Source organism: Cordyceps fumosorosea (genome assembly GCF_001636725.1).
Source record: "Cordyceps fumosorosea ARSEF 2679 chromosome Unknown scaffold_44, whole genome shotgun sequence".
In the NCBI taxonomy this organism is placed as follows: domain Eukaryota; kingdom Fungi; phylum Ascomycota; class Sordariomycetes; order Hypocreales; family Cordycipitaceae; genus Cordyceps; species Cordyceps fumosorosea.
The window spans coordinates 106,186-128,184 of NW_017387344.1; the positions used below are offsets into that span (position 1 = coordinate 106,186).

A 21,999-nucleotide genomic window follows, 5' to 3' on the forward strand; every position below is an offset into this window, starting at 1 on the left:
ATCGTAACTCGTGCGTACGAGGTAGCCCCAGTCGCAACCCCCAAGGCGGCCAGGAACAACCCGAGAGAAGAAAAAGGTTTGGGGAAGTCAAACGCCAGGCTGATCGAAAGATCTATGCGGAATAAATGCGCCGGAAACAATGTGTACGAGGACATGTTATCGGCCTACTGGTAGACAGCCATCCGAGCTACAGCCTTGAGTGTAGCTGAAGAGCCGCCGCGATTCAAGTTTGCAGAGTGGGCGATGGTCAGACATCAAAAAGGGAACAGCAGCAACAGGATGAAGAAATGAAACGTCAGCAAAAATAAAGGTTCCAGGGGGAGTCGAACCCTCGCTGGCGGAATCAGAATCCGCAGTCATAACCGTTAGACCATGGAACCATTGAAGTGGTGGACCACTTGTCATGGGGCGGTTGGAGACGTTGACGGTCGAGTTATTTCTAAATAAGAGCTCGCTAAATAATTTTGATAGCACTCTGCCCAGTTAGCACGATGCCCAGTTGTCAAACTCGCAAGCCCAAACCAATCAGCATCACTTCACCAACCAGCGAAAACACACAGCCATGCGCACGATCCAGGCCACGACGCCAATACACTCAGGATGTCTTCTCAAGACAAACGGAAAATTCAGAATCAATTGACCGTTCCTATTTACATGCTCTACACAGGTGCGGATCCTCAGCTGGCGCTCATCCTGGGCTCCCTCACCATAACCGTAAACGCGACCATCTGGCCATCGCCGCGAGCCACCTCAAACGACCCCTTCTCCTCCCAGCCGAGCTTCGCATAGACCGTCTCTACAGGCCCTGCGACGTCGAAGTGGCTCACCAAACCGTGCTCGTCTGCAAAGTCGGCCGCCCACCGCAGCATGAGGCTCGCCGCGCCCCGACTGCGGTACTCGGGCAATGTGCCGATCAAGTCCAGCCCTGGGCATCCGTCACGTCAGCCTGAAGCCATACTCGCCACATTGCTTCGCTTTTACTCACGCAGACTCGGACGCTCGCCAATCTCCCGCGCCTCGATGGGATCGAGCTCGTCGCAGTAGCGCCCGAAAAAGTCTCGATCCAGCGTCGTCGGAGGCTTGCGCGGGGGCAGCTCCATCCCCTCGGGTATACCTGCCCATGAAACGTCAACCATTTGTCCTCGCGAAAGGGAAGTAGCGGCGTGCTGTACCTGTGAGGGCGGGCAGGTGCGCCTTGTATGGCGGGGGCACGATCCATCGCGAGGTCGCAACGGCCTTGCCGGTCGCGGCGTCGACGACCTTGAGCGTGTGCCACGCCTCGTAGCCGTAGACGGCGGGCCAGCGCTCCTTGCTGCCGGCCAGCTCCTCGTCGTAGGAGCGGCTCGGGTGCGCGGCCTTGTTGAACTGGTTGTCGACGTTGGAGAGCGCGGCGACGAGGGCGAGCTCGTCGCCGTCGGAAAAGTCGACGTGCTGTACTTGGAGAGGCATGCTGGTCAGGACAGGCGGCGGGTTTGTGTGAATTGAGGTAGACCGTAGACTGAGGGGCCTCCTGCGGTACTTATCTTCGACCCAACTTCTTTTTCAGCATGGATTGGGTTCTTAGCAACTACTAGTATTGAATAGTAACGGCCTGAGTCAACCGGTATAAAATAGCGGCGTTCGGAGCCTGACGTAAACAAGTGCTAATGAAGCCACATTACTAGCTCTAGAGCTCACAGCCTTGACCTTCATAGTTCTTATGTTGATAAGCGTAGTAACTGTCAACTTATTCCAAAACATTCACTCCGCGGCCCAGAGGGATATCGAGTTTAACAACTTCGTTGAATGGACTAGTTGGAGGTAGTCCTAGGCAGTACAACGCCTGATGGTTTCGGCATGTACCTAATGAGTCCCAAGTGAAGGTGTCGCTGCTAGAAAATTAATGATTGATCGGGATTTTTTTTCGGCTATGAAAAAAAAAATTGAAATGCAGAGAAATTTGTAGTAGAATGTAGGTAGGCTGAAAAGCTACACCCAACTCGCTTCGTAGAAAAATAGGTGCCTGGAAGGATGCCTAACGGCCCAGGGGCTTTGTTTGCCAACATCAACGGTGCACCCCCCCCAAATCAACTCTCGTCTCTCCATCGCCCCCGATGCAGCACCGTGTTTATCTGGCCATCTCCCTCGGCGCGCCACGCGACCACCACGCCCTCTTCATCCCGGACGATGCCGCCGCGCCCGCCGACAGCCCCGGCCCAGGCACCGTCTTCCAAGCGGCCGGCTCCATCCAGCACGGCATGACCTTCGAGGTCAAGACGCGCCACCAGCCCGAGTCGTCGCCCGAGTTCCTCCGCCGCGAGTATCTGGGCTGGGTCGCCGCGGCGGACCTGCCCCGCGTCCGGGCCGTCTGCGAGGCCGTGCCGCCGCCCAAGAAGCAGTTTGACGGAGCGAGGCGGCTGTTCCCCGGGGAGCCGCTCCGGCGGTGCCAGGAGTGGACGCGGGAAGCGGTCGATGCGCTGGCGGCCGCTGGTGTTTTGCATACGGAGCAGGGTGGTTCTACAAGTATCGAAGGCCACGAATCGGAGGGACGAGAAGGACGAGAACCCTGAGGACACCAAGCCTGGTTTAGTGCAGGCACACGCCCAGCTGGCATCACCGCTGCTTCTCAGCCGCAAACGCCCATTTTCTTCATCCGCCGCACCAAATCATTCTCGATTCTAGCCCGGAGCGCCCAAGCGGCGGGGCGACCCGGTGCGGCCAACCACCGACCTCTATAGCCTGGTTCAGCCTTTTTAGCCTTGAAAATACAAGTCGTTCGTTTTCCCCCCGGCCTCTCTTTTTCTGATCGTGTAGCCTCATCTTCCCCTCTGCGGCTCTGGTTCTTGGAGATCCTCGGGTCTCTTGTCGAGGCAAGATCCTTCACCCCAGGATCTACCATCTCACTAAAGCATCTCACCTCACCGCCAATCACAAGGACCGGGATTAAAAGATGACCCCGCCAACGTCGCTGCTACCCCTCCTCGCGCTGGCCGTCGCCGGCGCCGCGGCCCGGCCGCAAGAAGACGGCGGCTCCAACGCCGTGACTAGCACGAGCGGCAAGGTCTGGGCGGCCGTCGCCTTTGTCAACCACGGGGAGACGACGCCGTTCCTGCTCAGCTCGCACCCAGTCCTGACACCTGCCGGCGCCCAGCAGCTGTACCGGCAGGGCCAGGCCTTTCGCCGGCGCTACCTCTCCGCCGCCGCCGGCAACGCGACGACGACCGGCGCCGCGCCGATCCGGGGCCTCGGGCAAAACGCAATTGACAACACGCAGCTGCGCGTCCTCTCGCAGAGGGACGAGTGGGTGGCCGGCGGCGCCGTCGCCTTCATGCAGGCGCTGTACCCGCCCGACCGCACAGCCTTCAACGCCGCGGCCGGCGGCCAGGCGCTGGCCGAGAACTACGTCGCCGGAAACACGACCAGCTATCCCCTCGACGGCTACCAGTATCCGCAGATCGAGACGCTTCCCAGCACGGACATCAACTCCATCGGGTACGTACACAATTAGACCACGGTAAACAGCAGCAGCCACCTGACGACCCGCAGCATCCAAGGCCATCTCAGCTGTCCCAACTGGCAGGCCGCCTCCACGACCAACCTGACCACCAACCCGACCCTCAGGGCCGCCGCCCAGCAGAGCGCCTCCTTCTACACCCAGCTCCTCTCCTCCGCGCCGCTGCGCGGCCTTCTCCCCACCGACGACGCCAACCTCTTCAACGCGTACGACATCCACAACCTCGTGCGCTACGAGCGCGCACACAACAAGACCGTCTTCGACGCCCTTCCCAACGCCGAGGCCACGCTCGCGCGCCTCGCCGCCGACGCTTTCACAGTCGCGCGCGCCAAGACTGACCCGGGCTCCAGCACCGCCAACGACACCGCCAGCGTCACCCTGACCGTCGCCGGGCGCACCCTCGCGCGGCTCGTCGCCGACCAACTGAACCAGACCGCCGTCGCCACCGCCGTGCCGCTGACGCTGCTCTTCGGGTCCTTCCAGCCGCTCATGTCGCTCTTCTCCGTGACCGGCCTGCTGACGCGCGACAACGTGCTCAGCACCGCCCTCGGCAACGTCACCGCGCCCGGCGCCGCCGCCGTCTTCGAGCTCGTCTCGGAAAACTCCGGTGGTGGTACGTTGCCGAAGCCGGAGGACCTGAGCGTGCGCTTCGTCTACCGCCCCACGGCCGACGCAAACGACACGTTCCAGGTGTTCTCGCTGTTCGGCTCGGGGAACGGCGGGCGGACCATCCCGTACCTCGCCTTCCGGGACAAGATGGCCGCCATCGGCAGGGACGCGGCGGCGTGGTGCGCCATCTGCCAGCCCGACGCCGCCACAGCCACGTGGTGCCGGAGTCTCGACGCCGCGTCGAGCAGCGGCCGCTCACAGATTAGCCCGGCCGTCGCGGGCGTAATTGGCGCGCTCGTCATGGGCGCGCTGGTCGCGCTGGTCGTGTTTGCACTCTGCGCCCTCGGCGGGTTCCGCCTGCGTCGGCGGGGTGCTGCGGGCGGCGGCGGCGGCGGCGCGGAGAAGCGCGCGGGCGACAGGGACGTGCGGTACGGGAGCGAGGGGGATGCGCAGGAGCGCGTCGGGAGCTGGGAGATGCGAGGTCAGCCGGAAGGACAGGGCCGGGCGGCGGCGCGGGCGGCGGAGCAGCAGAGGAATCCGTTTGATGATGACGCGATAAGCGACGTGGATGGTGCTGCTCCGGTGCGAGCGCGCGAGGGTTTCTAATGAGATGATGAAATGAAAATTGCATTAGATATGAGGCATGTATATAGCTGCGAGCGAAGCCTTAGCTGCCACGATATGATCGATATATAATGAGACATGGAATTAATATCGCACCACCGACAGGACAGCAAAGTCCAAGTCCCAAAAAGATTGTAATCTAGCAAGAAACGTAGAGTTGATAACAATAACACGCCTATCTAGAAACAAAAGGCACGAAAATGCACCAGGACTACATGCTAGGTTTAGCTGGGGAATGACTGTTGGACAGTCGTACGATAACAGTCTTAGGAAACGCTTGTCAATAGAGCCGTCTTTCCAAACACCCTCCGAAAAGTTCTGCACTAGTGAGACGCGAAGATCGATGTGGAGAGTCTTCAAATTGACGAGACCCTGTACAATCCGGACGTCGCAGTTGCAGAAGGACAGCACAGTCACCTAGCCCACCAGAGTGTCAGAATCAGGCAAACGGGCCTACGTCTTGGGCTCGGAAGGGAACTCACACCAAAGTAGTCCAAGTGGTTGTATTAGGCCCTCATATTGTTCGCAATGGCCAAGAAGACAATGCTCTTGAACTCGCTCATCCTGATTTTTGAGTCTTCAAAGGGCGTCCGGTCTTCGGCATGGTAGATGGCATGGGGCATGTCCGATCGACAGCCGTTGTAGCCCAGTTCCTCCATGGGATTCAGGTTATGGTATACTTCGCCGCACTGCCAGACATACTCGTCACTTTGTTACTATCATCTTTTTGGAATAAATTCATCGAAGGGGTGAATGGCTCCACATGGTCGCAAACGCCGTCAAGAACCTGGTTGCTCGTCACCTTCAGAGAGCCGCCGACCGTCGAGCTCAAATAAAGGAGCAAACACTCCTTCCCACACCGTATGAGACATGTACGGCAGCAGCCCAGAAGCCATCGTTATCGTACACCAATCCCGAGGTGCTGGACACTGTTCGGCAGCGGTGGTCCTGACAGGCAGCGCCGTTCGTGCTACACTGAATGGCTCCGTGGTATTTCTGCAAAAAATGATCAGAGAGAATAGCACAAAAAAAGCCTCACATTTTATCATGATCAAATCGTCTTCTTTCGGAAAACGTCGAGTTGATTTTCCGTACAAGCCACTTTGGGCAGATTGCAAGCAAAGTTGAAGCTTATGTCCAGCGGCTACAGTTGGTTACTACTTGGGCAACGCGGCTGCCGGATCGTCAAGGGATTGACTTCTTTGGCGTGAGAGGTGTCGCTACCAAAGCCGGTGTTAACAGTAAGAAGCCACGAATCAGTAAATGTACCTGAATCTCAACATCTGCCGGTCCGACTTGTCCGACAAGTTTTCCTTGATGCCATCCATCATGTCCATCGTGTCGCTCGTCGCCGTGTCCGTCTCGTGCGTCGCCTTATCGCGACGCCTATTCTCCCACACGGTGTAGATCCACGTGATGACCGACACGACGATCGTAGCGATGATGCAGATCAGCATCGCGAGGTACCCCGTGGGGTAGGCCGGCGCTTCGGAGCCGCTGTAAAGCTGCGCGCCGATGATGTTTCCGGCGCAGCCAGCCGCAAAGATCTAGCAGGTCACAGTTTAGCGTGGCCAGCTCTCTTTGGAGAGGGGATAAATGCGAAGTACAATAGCAGCTGCTACAGACTTTTTGGTGAAGCCGGCGAAGTTGCCTGACGTGAGCGCGGCGAGCAGCCCGTAGTTGGCAGTGTACATGTCGGTGAGGACAGCGCTGACCCAGCGGCCCCATTTGAGGTGCCGTGGGAGCTGCCACATGAGGAGGATGCCGAAGGCGCTGATGACGAGGCAGACGATCATCCAGAAGTTGCGCGTGTTCCTGTACCGCGTACTGGTCCAGGCGACGTAGAGCTTCATGAAGAAGATGATGGGAAACTGGCAGGCGTTGAGGAGGAAGACTTGGCGCTCGCTGAAGCCGGTGGCGCGGAGGAAGATGTTCAAGAACTGTGGTGGTATTTCTTTGCATTAGCAGATGAAGCCAAACGAGTGCCTCGTAATAGAGGACTCGATGGTTGCGTCAACGGGGAACGACGTACCGGATGAAGGCCACCATTAGCAATGTTGAGCGCCAGCTGGTTCAGTCAGAGAGGCCAGGTGTTCAAGTCGCAAAGCGCCTCGCGCAGCTGCGGCCAGCTAAACTCGGTGGACTTGATGCCCGTCATATTGTCGCTGACCCGGAAAGCAAAAACAGAGCGTCATGACAGGCATGAGGCTTTCGGTGGTACGTCAGCAACGACCTGTTTAGCGCAGATGGCGAGTATTGGGACCACGACTCACTACCAGTCGATTTTTCGCAGCAGTCGTTTGCTCTGTTCAGGCGTGAGGCTGGCGCTTCTGTCGCCAGCCAGCTCCGTCTCCAGGATGAGGACATTTTGCAGCTCGCTTTTTCGCACGGAGGCCATTATTCCCCAGCAATCGTGATATTTGCGGAACTTTCAGGGAGATGGTTGGTGCTGTATGTGCTGAGTATTTCCCAAGAAGAATTTGGGTTGGGGCGGGAATCTCTCCCTTTCGGAGAGAAGGCGAGAGGCGAGGACGGATGCAACAAACACCAGGACATGCATGTAAGCCGCAGAGGGAGTGTCTCGGAAGCGGGCATCTTGGGCTTTCGAGACTCGCCAGGCCAATGGCAGTAGCGTGGCAAGAGCCTCGCGGGCCGTCTCGATGCAACCATCAGACTCGAGGGCGTATCTGCGCAGAGATATGCGTATAATTGGTATAACTACCTAGCATATCTGGGATGCTGCATTGCGCCACATACCCCCTATTTCACAGACATAACGCAGCCTTGTGCGACCGACAATTTGCACAGGCAAATCAGCATCCCTGTCGACTGTTTTTTATCCGGCAACGGGGCCTGGGGGGGTTAATTGTGAGCATAACTGGATGATATGTATGTTCGGCGAGAGTCGGCGGGAGGTTGATGCCATTAGAAGGAAGATGAGACGTGGCGAAGACTGAGTGTGCTGCCCCTGACGGGGCGCAAATTGCCAGCTATCCGCGCTGGAGAATCAGTGAAATGTCGCAAAAAACAAGAATCGGGTTCCATGGAACGTCAGGTTATCTGCTCGTAAAGCGTGATAATCAGTCATACCTCAGAAAGTTTGGCGTTTGTTGGTGCAAGTTCCTGATGAACAAACAGTGAGGGTCCGTGTTTTCGTTGGTACTGGGAATTTGCTGTGCTACCCTATACAACAGAATATGGCCAAAATCTGCAAACCGTCTTAAATCTGGAAAATAAGAGCATGCTACCTCTTGAAAGGTTTAATTAATGGAGAGATGCAAAGGCAGTCTTTACTAATGTATAATTGAAAAAATCCTTCTGGTTGTTCTGGTCACAACAGTGTGGCCTTTGCGTTAGCAGATTGGCAGGGTAGGAACCAGTTCATACTTAGTAAAGATGCGAGAAATTTGCTGGAGTCGAGTTAGAATTCTCTCTATTAAGACGAATCAAATCATGAAATAAGTGTTCAATAAACAAATACACGAGATATCTATTAACATGAGCTGGGAAATTGATCTCGTAGTCTGTGTGGGGGCGTTGGGTCTACAACAGAACGCCCGCTAGGGGAAGTCTTTTTTTAAGTTAACCAAAACACCTACATATAGATGAAATTCATCAAAAATCTTACCAAATGCCTTTCTCACAAGAAGCATCTTGGTAGATCGAGATGATGGCTGTGACTCATACCGAATATGGCAACGCTTCAAGACTTCAAGCGCAAAACAACATCCACCTCATCTCCGCGTCCCACTAGTTAAACAAACCATGATCTCGACGGCTTCCGGCCTTGCTTGTTTCCACAAACGCGCCCCCTTGCTTGGCCTCACGAGCAGAAGAGATTTCAGCCGCCATCCGTACCTGCTAAGGCGTCCCAAACACTCGCGCAAGGGCGAAGTGCCTCTGATGACGAGCGTAGCCGCCGAGGCGACAACGGCGGAGGGGTCCCGGCGCTTGTACGAATATGAACCTTTCGCTGACGCGCGCACCATCCGCGTGCTGACGTTGCACCCAGCGCGCAGCCCGGAGGAGCCGCTGAGCGGCGACCTGAGCATGGAGCCATTGGAAGAGGCGGCGGCGATGGCGGCGGTAGATGAGGCGGCGGAACAGTCAGAGACGGACGGCGACGGTGGCTTCGAGGCCGTCTCGTACGTCTGGGGCAGCCGGAAGCGCACGCACGAGCTGCGTTGCGGCGAACATCGCGTGCTGCTTATCACGGAGAGCATCGCCGACGCGCTGCGACGGCTGCGGCGTGCCGATGACCGCCCGCGCCGCCTCTGGGCCGACCAGGTCTGCATCAACCAGGGCGACGTCGTCGAGCGCAGCCAGCAGGTTAACCTGATGAACAGCGTGTACCGCAGCGCGCGCCGCGTGCTCGTCTGGCTGGGGCGCGACGAGGAGGGCAAGGCGCGGGACGCCATCGCCATGGTGCAGCGCCTGCAGGCCGTGTTCGCGGACGAGCAGGCGCACGAGGAGTTTCGCAAGGCGCACTCGGAGAACCTGCACCAGCAGGATGCGGTGCCATGGCGGCCGTTCGCCAAGCTCGCGATGCTACCTTGGGTGTGTTCGCCCTTGGAGACTGATATTCGGTCGATCTCATTTGCTAACTGCGGAATGAATAGTTTAACCGCATATGGATTGTGCAGGAAATCGGCACCCGCACGCCGGCCACGCTGTTCTGGGGCGAGGCCGAGATCAGCTGGGACGTGCTTTCCTCCGTGGTCGCCGTGCTCAACGAGCGTTACCACCACCTGCGCGCGCGCTTTTCCGTCATGACGCCCAACATCCGGTATCTGCACCAGCGCTTCGAGGAGCCCGACGCGGCCCTCATCGCGGCGAACCAGCGCCACCGCCGCGGCGACTTCGTCTACGAGCTACACCGCGCCCGTCACATGCTCGCCGAGGACCCGCGCGACCGCGTCTTCGCCTTCCTAGGCCACTTCTCCCTGCGCAGGCCCGACACCACGCCGGCCCTACGCGGGCTCGTGGCCGACTACGGCCGCTCCGTCGAGGACGTCTACTGCGACGTGGCCGTCCGCGGGCTCGAGGGCGCCGCGTCGCTCATCATGCTGACAGCGACGAACTACGGTGCCGAGGTCTCCCGGAGCAGGCAAAACTCCATCTTGACCAACGCGGACGGCAGCGAGCCCTCGGCGCTCTCGTTCAAGCTGAACGCCTTGCCTTCGTGGGTGCCGGACTGGCGGCATAGAGCGCATCATCTGTTCGGTACGCCTGATACGCCGCATCGCGCGGCCGGCGACACGAAGCCACAGCTCAGCATCGACAGGAGCACAATGACGCTTCACATTAAAGGGAAACACATGGATACAATAAAACTTGTCTCATGGGTAATACGTGGGGACAGCTTCCATGTCCGCGGCCAGCGTGAAGATGCCACACATCCCATGGTCGCACTCTGGCAGAGAGTGTGCCGTCAAAAGGCCCCCATCCACCTCTCTGCCTCGTCGCCCACCTCCCGCGGCTACCCGACCGGCGAGGCGCCCTTCCTTGCCCTGGCACAGTGCCTCACCAACGCCGGCGTCGGCATGAGCCGCCTCCGCGAATATTCCACCATCCCCACCTCTGAGCACCTCGCCAACGCCGCCGCGTACCTGGGCCGGACCGCCCGCCGCTCGGACCCGATGGTGTCGGACGAGATCCGCGCTCTCGGGCGCGACGGGGGCGGCGATGCGTTCAAGTGGTCGCATGAGGCGTCGCTGATCTCGAGGTACCGCCGGCTGGGCTTCTCGGCGCAGGGCCATTTCGTGCTCGGCCCGGACAGCATGGAGCCAGGGGACGCGGTGGTGGTGCTGTATGGCGGGACGGTGCCGTTCGTGCTGCGGCGAAGGGGGCAGAGAAGCGAGGATGGCTGGGTACTAATTGGGGAGTGCTACGTGCATGGCATGATGAATGGTGAAGCGCTGACGATGAAAGGTGCGGTCGACGAGACATTTAGCATTCATTGAATATGGAACGATAGAGGGCATCCTGCATACCGCATTATCTGGACGAATTCGACGAATCAAATGAAACGAGCTTCTGCCACCAATTAATGTTAAGATACTTATATTTATTACATTTCGTATTAGACAATTACAATGGTACTGGCAAGAGCAACTGCTATCTTTGTTGACTTACATGCTATGAATCGCAATGTGGGGCTGACAGAAAGCAGGAAGTCGAAATGGGAAACTTTTTTTGCAAGATTTGCTGCATCACGTTGGCGCGACACCATACAACAGTCATGCCGCGAAATACGGTGCAGCCCAACGCCTGGGTGGCATTAAAACTTCCTAATGGAAACGCCAGAATTTTACAAATAACACCCAGCACGTAAGATGTCGCGCCTCTGCCCCCCGCTGTGACGAGCTTTGGTCACTGACTCTCTGTTGGCCAGAACCGTGAGCTTGGGTAAATACGGTTCCTTCCCCAGCAATCTGCTTATCGAACGCCCGTATCACCTCACATACGAAATCCAGGACAAGCGCGATGACGAGAACTTTTCGCGGCTGCGCGTGGTCCCCGGCACGGAGCTCAATGCGGACGCCCTGGTCGACACAACGGCCGAAGACGAAACGACGACCGCGACCCCCGAGACGGAACCCGCAAACCAGGACAACAGCGGCAGCGGCAATGGCGAAGTAGTAGATAGTGAGGCCATGATTGCGGCGGCCGTGGGTGAGGAGCTCGCGCTCGCCGACGAGGACGCCGCCGCCGTCGCCACCACCGCCGAGGGCAGCAACGGCAACGGCGCCGTCGCCGTCATCACGCGCAAGACGTTTGACGAGCAGGCGCGGCAGACGCTAACAACGGAAGAGATCGAGGAGTTGAAGCGCAAGGGTGCCGGCGCCGGTCGCGAGATCGTCGCCAAGTTGCTGCTGCGCCACACCGCCATCGACCAGAAGACGGCATACTCGCTGGCCAAGTACAAGCTGCTTAAGGAAAAAAAGTACGTGCGCCGCTTCACCGTCCTGCCGCTTGACGTGCCCATGCTGGCGCAGTGGATGCTTGAGGACAAGGACGCGAGCAAGATTTTGGAGCTGCGGCAGGAGGCGCTGGCGCTGATCGGCTGCTGGGCCGACGTGCACTTTGGCGGCATGCCTCTCGAGGGCGCGACGACGCCGCACGGGGGTCGATGGCTAGCGGTGGACGACACGGGTGGTCTTTTAGTGGCCGCTATGGCTGAGAGGATGGGCATATTATACCGCGATGAAGATCAGACGGACAGTACTGACGACCAGACGGAGCAAATACCCACACAAGACCCTGCTGCCACTGAGAATGCCAACGGCAGCGGCGACGCCATCTCGACGACGCGCGCGTCACGCAAGCGGCCGCATAAGGACGATCTCGCACCACACTACGCGCTCACGAACACCATCACGCTCATACACGCCAACTCGCAGCCCAACCTGTCGTTGCTGCGCTACTTTGACTTCGACGCTAGCGACCCGAACCCGCAGGAGGCGCACCACCCGCTCGCCACGCATCTGCTGCCCGTCAGCTGGCTGCAGGTGCTGTCGCCGTCCGACGACCCGACGTACGCGGAGCGGCCCGCTGAGGTGACGCTCGAGGAGCTGCAGTCGTGGAAGACGAACCGGCGGGGCAACTACCACCGCAAGCGGCGGCGGTGGGCGCGCGCGCAGCAGATCGTCGATGGCACGCGCGCCGGCGGCTTCGCGGGGCTCGCCGTCGCCAGCACCATGGATCCCGTGTCGGTGCTCCGCCACGCGCTGCCGCTGCTCGCGGGCGGCAGCCCACTTGCCGTCTACTCGCCGACCGTGGAGCCGCTGACGCAGCTGGCCGACTGCTTTAGCATTGGGCGTCGCGGCGCGTGGGTCGCTGCCCCCCCGCCGGAGGTCGAGGGCCGCTCGCAGGCGGAGCTCGACGCCTGGCCGGGGTCCCCCGAGTTTCCCATCAACCCGACCCTGCTGGTCGGTGTGTCGGTGCAGACGACGAGGGCTAAGCGCTGGCAGGTCCTCCCCGGCCGCACGCACCCGCTCATGATGGGCAAGGGTGGCGCGGAGGGGTACTTGCTGACAGGGTGGAGGGCGATTCCGGCGGAGGGGCGGATATCCGCGCGCGGAAAGTTTCAGAAGCGCCGGTAGGCATGGGGGGCGTTCTCGGAAAATAGTGAGATACCCTTGCAGTGCAGTGGCGTATTAAATAGAGATATGCACCAGCATTCAAAATTCACGAACCAATACAAGATCACCTTTATAAGAAGAGTGAATACAAGTTATCATTTGGTGGAAAAACAAGTTTTGCTATATTGACGTTATACAGCAGAGTATCGTCTATTGTCCTGGTTTCCGTTTGTCTTCACAGCGCCTTGCCCATAAACTTTCTCTTCGTAAAGCTCAGCCACCACTTACTGGGCTTTGCGTCGTCCTCCTCGTAGACGCGCGCCAGTATGCGCGCCGCGAGCTCCTGACGGATCTGCGCCATGTACTGACGTAGCTGCTCCGCGTCTTGTCGATCGCGAGGGGGTTCATACATCTATCGCCGTCTCCGTTAGCCGAGAACCGAGTTCACTCCAATCCAGTTAAGAAAAAAAAAACGTACCTGGTTCAGGGGCCACGCCGGGTCGCCCGGCAGCGCAAAGTGCAGGTCCAGCGCCAGGTTCATCACCTCCTTCTGGGCGTCGCGCGCCGTGGCGTTGGGCTTGATCTTGGTCAGGCAGTCGCTGAGGAACCAGATGCCGTAGATGAGCAGGCGGTCGGCGGGGCCCTGGATCTCAAAGTTGCGGAAGAAGGTGTTGGCGCGGAAGAGCGCGAGCACCTCGTCGAGCACGTCGTACGAGGGCGAGTCCGGGTCGGGCGACTCGTGAGCGGGCAGCGGCGGGTCGGCGGGCGGCAGCGTGTAGGCCGGGCCGCGGACCTTGGTGCGCAGGGGCAGCAGCGGGAAGTTGCCGATGAGGCGCGGGTCGGGCTCCGAGTTGAAGACGGAGTTGTAGGCCTGAGGAGAGGCGACGTCAGTCAGGGAATGTGTGGGGGGAAGATCGGATTGGGGAAATTGGGGATGGCGAGTGGGAGGATGGGTGGAAGGCTGCTGCATACAGGCATGGTGGATGAGGCTCTCTGGTGCAGCGCGACGAGGGCGAGGATATCGGGCTGGGATGAGCTGGTCTGAGATGGACTTGGTGATGTCGTATGCAAGCTTCACCCCATGGCGGGGCTGGAAGCTTGTCGTCAACGCAGGTGGGGCTGTGCAAGGCGCTGTGGCTGGTGCTATATGTGGCGCGTGAGCTTTGCAGCTCAGCAAAACGGGTACGATGATGTAGCTGCCTTTTTCAGGCAGCCATTTTGAAGATGCCGGTACACAGATGCCAAGAATCGGATATTTTAGAGATTTTGTCTTGATTTGAAAGCATGACTCTTTCGGCGAGGTCTGGTTTTGGCGGGACGTTGGAAGTGACAAGGGCCTAGGCCCGTAGGCATTGGTCGGCGCCGGCGGAGGCGCGGGGGGCCGGGCGATCAGGTGATCGGTTTGTGTTGCAGTTGCACGGGAAGAAATTGTTAAAGCAGCTGTGAAAGAAAAGACATAAATTGGATTATTGTGTCAAGTAGATTTATCTATGGACTCCTATGCTGATTTGTGAGGTAAAGTTACAAAAATCACTCGAGCCGTGACGGGGTCTCGATCTGAGCATCACGAAGCCGGATTCACTGTAATAAACCACAGACACAATGCTCAAACTTAAACGCCATCTCATCGCCGCCTCCATCGGCCATCTCTCGCTATTCGGCATCTCCTCTCACACATTCGCAAATTGGTTTACCAGTACAACTCTGAAAGAAGTGGGAGCGCCGCATCCAGCTCCGCAGCGGGGTTCCCTCGAGCTCGCACCAGTCAAACCGTTTTTGGCGGGCGGCGTAGCGGCCGGCCTCGGGCTTTAACGCCGCCATGACATAGCTCGATTTCCTGGGCAGCTCCCCCAACTTTGTTTTTAACCCTGGTCTTTACAGAATCGAGCCTTCATCTCCTTTCCATCTCTCTTCACACACATTCTTGACCTCTGAATTGACATCATTTGTTCATTCCACAGATACCATGGCGTCTACCGTAGGAAAGGTAAAGCTTGGCCTTCCTTGCCCCTCATCGCGCATAAATTACCCCTCCATTTGGCCGGCCGGCAGCATGAAGCTGCCACTTACCCACCACCCGCGAGAACAAGCCGGACAAAACGAACCATCGCTAACCTCCGCGACAAATAGACCATCACCTGCAAAGCTGCCGTCGCCTGGGAGGCTGGCAAGGAGCTCACCATTGAGGACGTCGATGTCGCTCCCCCCAAGGCCCACGAGGTCCGTGTTCAGATTCACTACACTGGTGTTTGCCACACAGGTACGCGCAGCATTCGACACCGCGCCACGAGATGGAAGCTCATCCCGTAATTATCACAGATGCGTACACGCTCTCCGGCAAGGATCCTGAGGGTGCCTTCCCCATTGTCCTCGGACACGAGGGTGCCGGCATCGTCGAGTCCGTCGGTGAGGGCGTCACCAACGTGAAGCCCGGCGACACCGTCGTTTGCCTCTAGTGAGAAGCCCCCTCCCTCCCTCCAATCTGTGAAGCATTTCGCGTCTAACGCATGCTCTCCTTCCCCCCCTCCTGCAGCACCCCCGAATGCAAAGAGTGCAAGTTCTGCAAGTCCGGCAAGACCAATCTCTGCGGCAAGATTCGCGCCACCCAGGGTAAGGGCGTCATGCCCGACGGCACCAGCCGCTTCCGGTGCAAGGGCAAGGACGTGCTGCACTTCATGGGCACGTCGACCTTTTCGCAGTACACCGTCGTCGCCGACATCTCCGTCGTCGCCGTGCAGCCCGACGCCCCCATGGACCGCACGTGCCTGCTGGGGTGCGGCATCACGACCGGCTACGGCGCGGCGCGCGTGACCGCCAACGTGGAGGAGGGCTCCAACATCGCTGTCTTCGGCGCCGGATGCGTCGGCCTCTCGGTCGTGCAGGGCGCCGTCATCAACAAGGCCAGCAAGATCATCGTCGTCGACGTCAACCCGAGCAAGGAGGCGTGGGCCACCAAGTTTGGCGCCACCCACTTTGTCAACCCCAACGACCTGCCCAAGGGCCAGACCATCGTTGACAAGCTGATCGAGATGACGGACGGCGGCTGCGACTACACGTTTGACTGCACGGGCAACGTGAGCGTGATGCGCGCCGCGCTCGAGGCCTGCCACAAGGGCTGGGGCGAGAGCATCATCATCGGCGTGGCGGCTGCCGGCCAGGAGATTTCCACCCGACGTGAGTTAACCACCGTCGGAGAAGGCGTTTGAATTAGCAAACTGACGTACTTGCAGCATTCCAGCTCGTTACCGGTCGCGTGTGGAAGGGATGCGCGTTTGGCGGCATCAAGGGCCGCTCCCAGATGGGCGGCCTCGTCAGCGACTACCTCGACGGCAAGCTCAAGGTCGACGAGTTCATCACCCACCGCAAGACTCTGGGCGAGATGAACAACGCGTTCGAGACCATGAAGGACGGCGACTGCATCCGTGCCGTCGTTGACATGAAGAAGTTGTAGGAAAAGGCCGAGCTTTAAGGCTCACAACATGTATGCAGCTTCGATGAATAATTGATGAAAAGAAAAGTAATTTCTTAAATGACGGCCCCTCTCTCGCACTGGGGTGATGTGGTAAATGTGTGGTTAGTGTCTTGGTAAAGTTGGAGAGGTGCGTGGGTGGTTTAAGTAGGCACAGAGATGGGCGCAACCTTGATGGGCACGCAGTTGGCCACATCAACTCCGAGCCATGACCGACATGAGCCGTAAAAGTAGTACGGAGATTCTGAAAAAAAAAAAAAACAATCTGAAACTGATAAAAGCGATGGAAGAAGAGAAAGTACTGGGTGGAGGAAAGAGTTTCAGTGTTTCCCATAAAAGGGCTAATTTGGGGTTCAAGTGCATATCGTTCCATGTAATTCAACTCGCCCAGAGAACCAGATCCATCATGCATTTTCCGCGCCCATTTCGAGCTAGAATACTGACTAACAAAACTTTTCATCCCTTAAGAGCTCTATTCATGCTTCTAAGTCTCTTCGGACAGCAACCGCGCCTCGTCGCCACCCTCGTCATCGGTCTCCATCTCCCTCTCGCCGCGGTGTGGCGGCGCCAGTGCTGCGTATCATGCCGAATATCGATACCGCGTCATATAGAAAATACTGAATGGTAAAACATTCCGTATTTTCAAAGTCAAAATTAGTAGTAGTACAAATTGGTCTGGGCGATCTCATGTCTCTTGCTGCTGCCTTGCTACATCGTCAGTTAGGGGCGTGTCCAGGCGGCAGGTAGTAACTACTGAAAATCGCTAGCACCGGCTCAACTCAGAAACTTCACCATCTCGGCGAATCACTCTTTCATCATCCGCCTTCGCTTCACCATGCTGAACATATTTTCGATATTAAGATACTGGCGCTTGAAGCTCCTCATCGCCCTTTTCCGCGCCCTAGCCAGGCTCGTTGAGCCGCCACCCAGGAGCAGCCCAGACGCGATTCTAGCCATCCCTTCACGCGACCCCGGCCGCGCCATCAAAGTCCACGTCTATCAGCCGGGCGGCGTCCCAAACTCGCCAGCTCCCGTCCTCGTCAACATTTTTGGCGGAGGCTTCGTGCTTCCTCTACACGGCGCCGACGACCTCTACTGTCGCCGCGTCGCCTCGTCGGCCGGCTACGTAGTGCTAGATGTCGACTATCGCCTGGCGCCAGAGCATCCATTCCCAGCCGCCATCCATGATGCGGAGGACGCCATCTGTTACGTCTTGGACCACGCTGCCGAGTACAAAACCTCTCACGTCTCCATCTCCGGCTTCTCCTCGGGCGGCACCTGTGCCCTCGCAATGCTCGGACTGTTCCCGAAAGACACGTTTCGATCCGTCATCACATTCTACCCCTCCACCAACGCCGCGGAGGACCCGAGCACAAGAGTCGCGCCCGTGTCCGGGGGAAAGCGTCTACCCGCGTTCTGGACGCGGATCTTTCGCGAAGCGTACTTTGGCGACGCGGATCCTCGAGACCTGCGCATCTCCCCAATCAATGCCGCCGGAACAACCCCCTACCCGGCGCACATGCTCGTCATCACCGCAGAGATGGACACGTCTGCGCTCGAGGCGGAGGCACTTGCTGCAAAGGCCATGGGGACGGGTCGGAGTGTGGTGGTGAAGAGGATGAAGCGCGTCGGTCACAACTTTGACAAGAAGGTGACGAATCAAGACTGCGCGCGCGCGAGAGAGGAGTCCTATGGGCTTGCCATAGACATTTTGAGAACTGTCGCTCGGCAATAGCAAATAATGCCGGTCAAATGAAGTGCCATTTATGACGGTCAAAAAACGCAAGAGAAAAGATAACGACTCCACGACGGCAAGACTCACACAGTACGAGACTTTAGACGGAGTGCTTTGTTTTAGCTCGCAACGATGACCCTGTGTCGACTGAGACTCTTTGCTGACTACGTGTTACCTCCATCTGGATTCCAGTCGACAAAGCCAACACCTACAAACAAGAAATGCATACGGCGCTTCTCTCGCTGAGACCACCGCCCTTTCCATGAACCAACCTACCGAGACCAAAACGGCACGAGGGCATCAAAGTCCGCCACACGTATGGTGTTCGCATCCTTGCTCTCCGTTGTGATTGCATTATACAGCATTATCGCCTTGTCACGCAACCTCATTGCAGTTTCCGACCTTCCCAGCGCCGCCATCGCCCGACACTTCAGATACACTGTCCGCGCCTCCTCGTTCTGGTTCGCGAGCGGGTCGAGGCTCCAAACGTTGAGCGCGTCGTTGATCAAGGTCCTACAGAATACACAGAGTCAGCAACATCCACGCATCACAGCTACCTACTAGTGTGTACTTACAAAGCCTCCTCTGTTTGCCTCTGGCTCAAGAGGTGCTCGGCGAGCTGGTGCGTAACCCGCGCGGTGCACGGGTCGCGCGTACCGACCACCTTCCGGAGGTGCTCCCACGCCTGCTGGTGAAGTGCATGGCTGCCGTCCAAATCGCCTTGCACGGCCCGCAGCGCTGCCATCGCCGCAAGGAGCTGCCCGGTCGCCGTACCCTCCACGTCGTGCTCGCCGAGCCGCTCTCGTCTCGCCTCCAAGCTCTCCGCCAGCAGCGCGCCAGCCTCTTCAAGTTGGTTTTTCGCAATCAGTGCCCACGCCATGTTCGCCTCCGCCACTTGCGGTACATACGCGCCTCCGCGCAGCCGTCGCATAATGCGGATTGACGCGCCAAGGTCCGCTACTGCCTCGTCGTATTGCGCATCCTGCACGCGCGAGATGCCGCGCTCCGCGTAGGCCACCGCGAGCCGCTCATCTTCGACGCCGAGGGCGGTGCAGACCTGGGAGACGGCATCGAAAAATTTCTCCTTGTTGATGCGGCTGACAGCAAAGTCGTTGGACTCCATGGCAACCACGCCGAGGCAGAAGTGTACGTCGGCAATAAAGGCCTGCTGGTCGGGGTGCTCGGTCTTGAGCCCAATCTCCATGGCAGTGATGAGGGTCGGCAAAATTTTCGATCGGAAGCCGCGTTCAATCTGGTACCTAAAGTCACTTCTCAGCATGGAGGCACTCTTCTTTACTCGGTTTTAGTACTCTTACCATGCTCTTTCTGTCATCAGCTTGGCGCAGAGCAAGCTCTCTTCATCCGACAGCAAGGTCCCAAGGACTGGGTACAGACCCTCCAGCCTCGCAAGGGTGTGCTCCAAATCTTCACACGCCGGCCACCGACTCACGAGCAGCCCCTGCTGCTGCGTCCACCTCCCAGGCTCCGGCAGCACCCCGCGCTGCGTCGGCGCTGGCAGCCCTGCCGGCCACCTCGCCCAGATCCTCCTTGTGACACCCACGAAGAAGTGGTGCCGCTTCGAATCGCTTAGCGTCGCAATTACCTGGTCCTGCAGAGCGTCTAAGAGTACGAGCCGCCGCCTGGGGCCCTCGAGCACGATGAGCGGCTCCATGGCCAGCACGTCGCGCCCCGCGACGTACGCCGCCGAGTCGTAGGTCGTGTCCAAGTCGTCGTTGTCAGCAGGCAGCAGCTCGAGGGCCAGGGCCTTGACGAGGTCCTCGGGCAGGCCGGTGCCAAGAAAGGCAAGGAGTTCAAGGAGTTTTAAAGCCTCGGGTCGGAGCCTCTGCGCGTCGTACATGGGCACAATCTCAAATATAGAGGAGCGGTCGACTAGCGAGGACGTCAGCGTTGCCGCCCGTCGAAACACAGTGTTCTTGGTATACAGACCTTGTTTAGGCTCAAAGTCGCTCATCTTGCCGGAGACTTGCGCGAGACGTTGAAGGAAGGGCTGATGGAATAGGCAAGATGCTTGGCAGCTGTCATATACTCGGCGACTGCCCTGCCAGATACCCTCTGGTTAAATATTTTCCATGGGCGGCACAAAGTAGCAAATAAGGTACTGCCGAGAGATGCCTGTGTAACGGGCTAACGGCTGCAACCACTGCAGAAGACGTCACCAGCTCACCCGCCTCCTCGCCTCCCATTCACGCACGTACACGTATCATTCGCGTTGGTGGTGTCACCGCATGCCCAAACCACAGAGCACGGCCAACCAAACGCCACCTCGACCGCCTCGGGCGTAGCACCTGCATCTTGTGCTCCTATGCTCTGCGCAGGTCTGTGTCGTCGCGAAGCCTTTACCCCGCCCGCTTGCGCATATCAAGGTTGATAGGATACGGCCTGTCCGCCGCCCAACTCTACTGGATGGACTGGGCATTTGGATCTCCTGCGCGGAAGAGTCTGCCTGATGCAGAGGACCCAGCCAAGTCCGGTAGTTGGGGCGTGTATCAGGTCTCTCCGTGGCGCGACCGTGTTACACAGACGCGTAGGGATGCATGAGGCTTGAAAAGTGCGGCGGAGCGAAGCTTTCATCCATGTTGAATGCAGAATGCGTATTCCCCTTGCAGACCCGACGCGAAAAATGGCCTGAGAAGATACCGATTGCTAGACGCCGACAGGTTGACTCGCATCGAACGGGTATTGGTCACCTTCTGGATGTCGGGTGGCATTGCAAGCTAAGCATCGGATCGGCTCTTGTCAATGTAACGGGATGCCAAGGTCGCACGATGGGCTTGAAGTGGTTCTTTCTCGGCAATCACATGCAAAGAGCGTCGCGATGGAATACGGAGGAGTGAGACTTGATCTCGGCGGGTGACACTTTGAGTTACACGCAGCAGTCGCCGAGTCCCCCTGTTTGCATTCGGTTTCGCGCCCAAACACCACCGCTACTGTCCTTCTCCCATCGAAAGCAATGTCCTTATTTGCCTCGAATGCCATGTCTATGGCAGATTAGCTCCAACTTAAAGCACCGCGACGGAGTGTGCGACTGCTTTACCCGGACGATGCTAACCTGCACCCAGATTTGCTTCCGAGGATGAGAGGGCCAGAAGCTGCACCACGTTAAACCTGCAAGGATTGCAGGACAGACATGGGCAGTCAGCACTCGACAAATCTCAACCTATGCGCAGGCCTGGTGGCCAACTTGTCAGGCCTCCTGCGCGTGGCTGCATCGTCAGTTGGTGGCGACAACGAGACTCAGTACTGCCCCAACGCGCGGGATCAGCATCGTCCAAATACTCACTTTTAAAGTTTTAGCGAGTAAATACGAATGGCTTATACATGTTCCATGCCACCGGGCTCATGATTCTGTCAGTTTGCCAGCACCGTCTGCATCCACCATCCCACCGACAGACCTGCTCTAGTGTTTCTTCAACGCCAATGGCGTGATCTTCTTGTCCTCCAATAGAGAACCCTATGAAGAGGTCCCTGAAATCTGATGACGGAAGAAGCAAGACATACAGCTGAAGACGCAGGGGTCCTGCGTAACTCCACCAGGGCGCATCATCACACTGCATGCAGTGTTGGGCAGTGAGTGTCGGATCGGGCCAACAAACGCCCCTTTGCCCGGCCTCGTCGCAAATGGCATTTTGGAATGTGCCTCGTTGCCTCGTTGCTTCTGTATTGAAGCTTTTGATTCACCTCTCAATCTCAAGAAAAAAGTAGCCTTGTAAAAGTCGCCTTTTGACCCCACAGCCAAACCTTTCCTCGACGCCCGCCGGCCGGCTAAAGCGGCCTCATCGATGGACGCCTCGTCAACAAGCAAAGCTGTCCGTCTCTTGTTCTTTCACGAAATCCCGACGTGGTAGAGAGATAATGAGTACTCTCCGGGTATAAATGCGTACATGGCACGTTGAGGCCCCTGTCCTGTACTTGCTTATCCCGGAACACTTACAGGCCGACGTCCAGCTCGGTCGCCACCTCGCTG

General features: G+C 58.2%; 10 protein-coding genes across 10 annotated transcripts; 6 read left to right on the plus strand and 4 right to left on the minus strand.

The window, feature by feature from the left end:
* Positions 1-677: 677 nt before the first annotated feature.
* Positions 678-1,449, minus strand: ISF_09260 (Acyl-CoA N-acyltransferase; the record flags this gene model as incomplete). The annotated part of the gene is made up of 3 exons (XM_018852863.1): positions 678-925; positions 986-1,114; positions 1,173-1,449. 3 exons carry the CDS (start codon positions 1,447-1,449, stop codon positions 678-680), a joined length of 654 nt encoding a protein of 217 aa, XP_018699966.1.
* Positions 1,450-2,093: 644 nt separating this feature from the next.
* Positions 2,094-2,549, plus strand: ISF_09261 (hypothetical protein; the record flags this gene model as incomplete). Its single annotated transcript, XM_018852864.1, has 1 exon — positions 2,094-2,549. One exon carries the CDS (start codon positions 2,094-2,096, stop codon positions 2,547-2,549), a length of 456 nt encoding a protein of 151 aa, XP_018699967.1.
* A 380-nt stretch (positions 2,550-2,929) lies between these two features.
* On the plus strand, positions 2,930-4,708 carry ISF_09262 (hypothetical protein; the record flags this gene model as incomplete). Its single annotated transcript, XM_018852865.1, has 2 exons — positions 2,930-3,471; positions 3,526-4,708. 2 exons carry the CDS (start codon positions 2,930-2,932, stop codon positions 4,706-4,708), a joined length of 1,725 nt encoding a protein of 574 aa, XP_018699968.1.
* Positions 4,709-5,982: 1,274 nt separating this feature from the next.
* ISF_09263 (Major facilitator superfamily transporter) lies at positions 5,983-7,093 on the minus strand (the record flags this gene model as incomplete). The annotated part of the gene is made up of 3 exons (XM_018852866.1): positions 5,983-6,273; positions 6,334-6,680; positions 7,000-7,093. 3 exons carry the CDS (start codon positions 7,091-7,093, stop codon positions 5,983-5,985), a joined length of 732 nt encoding a protein of 243 aa, XP_018699969.1.
* A 1,398-nt stretch (positions 7,094-8,491) lies between these two features.
* Positions 8,492-10,689, plus strand: ISF_09264 (HET domain protein; the record flags this gene model as incomplete). The annotated part of the gene is made up of 2 exons (XM_018852867.1): positions 8,492-9,283; positions 9,346-10,689. 2 exons carry the CDS (start codon positions 8,492-8,494, stop codon positions 10,687-10,689), a joined length of 2,136 nt encoding a protein of 711 aa, XP_018699970.1.
* Positions 10,690-10,967: 278 nt separating this feature from the next.
* Positions 10,968-12,831, plus strand: ISF_09265 (tRNA (adenine-N(1)-)-methyltransferase non-catalytic subunit trm6; the record flags this gene model as incomplete). The annotated part of the gene is made up of 2 exons (XM_018852868.1): positions 10,968-11,056; positions 11,121-12,831. 2 exons carry the CDS (start codon positions 10,968-10,970, stop codon positions 12,829-12,831), a joined length of 1,800 nt encoding a protein of 599 aa, XP_018699971.1.
* A 214-nt stretch (positions 12,832-13,045) lies between these two features.
* ISF_09266 (ARP2/3 complex 21 kDa subunit) lies at positions 13,046-13,780 on the minus strand (the record flags this gene model as incomplete). Its single annotated transcript, XM_018852869.1, has 2 exons — positions 13,046-13,222; positions 13,289-13,780. The coding sequence occupies 2 exons, from the start codon at positions 13,778-13,780 to the stop codon at positions 13,046-13,048; spliced, it is 669 nt and encodes a 222-aa protein (XP_018699972.1).
* Positions 13,781-14,776: 996 nt separating this feature from the next.
* ISF_09267 (glutathione-dependent formaldehyde dehydrogenase) lies at positions 14,777-16,261 on the plus strand (the record flags this gene model as incomplete). Its single annotated transcript, XM_018852870.1, has 5 exons — positions 14,777-14,797; positions 14,941-15,070; positions 15,130-15,265; positions 15,344-15,984; positions 16,041-16,261. The coding sequence occupies 5 exons, from the start codon at positions 14,777-14,779 to the stop codon at positions 16,259-16,261; spliced, it is 1,149 nt and encodes a 382-aa protein (XP_018699973.1).
* An 853-nt stretch (positions 16,262-17,114) lies between these two features.
* ISF_09268 (carboxylesterase) lies at positions 17,115-18,014 on the plus strand (the record flags this gene model as incomplete). Its single annotated transcript, XM_018852871.1, has 1 exon — positions 17,115-18,014. The coding sequence occupies one exon, from the start codon at positions 17,115-17,117 to the stop codon at positions 18,012-18,014; it is 900 nt and encodes a 299-aa protein (XP_018699974.1).
* A 272-nt stretch (positions 18,015-18,286) lies between these two features.
* Positions 18,287-19,986, minus strand: ISF_09269 (tetratricopeptide repeat domain containing protein; the record flags this gene model as incomplete). Its single annotated transcript, XM_018852872.1, has 4 exons — positions 18,287-18,527; positions 18,590-19,273; positions 19,331-19,368; positions 19,465-19,986. 4 exons carry the CDS (start codon positions 19,984-19,986, stop codon positions 18,287-18,289), a joined length of 1,485 nt encoding a protein of 494 aa, XP_018699975.1.
* Between the last annotated feature and the right edge of the window lie 2,013 nt (positions 19,987-21,999).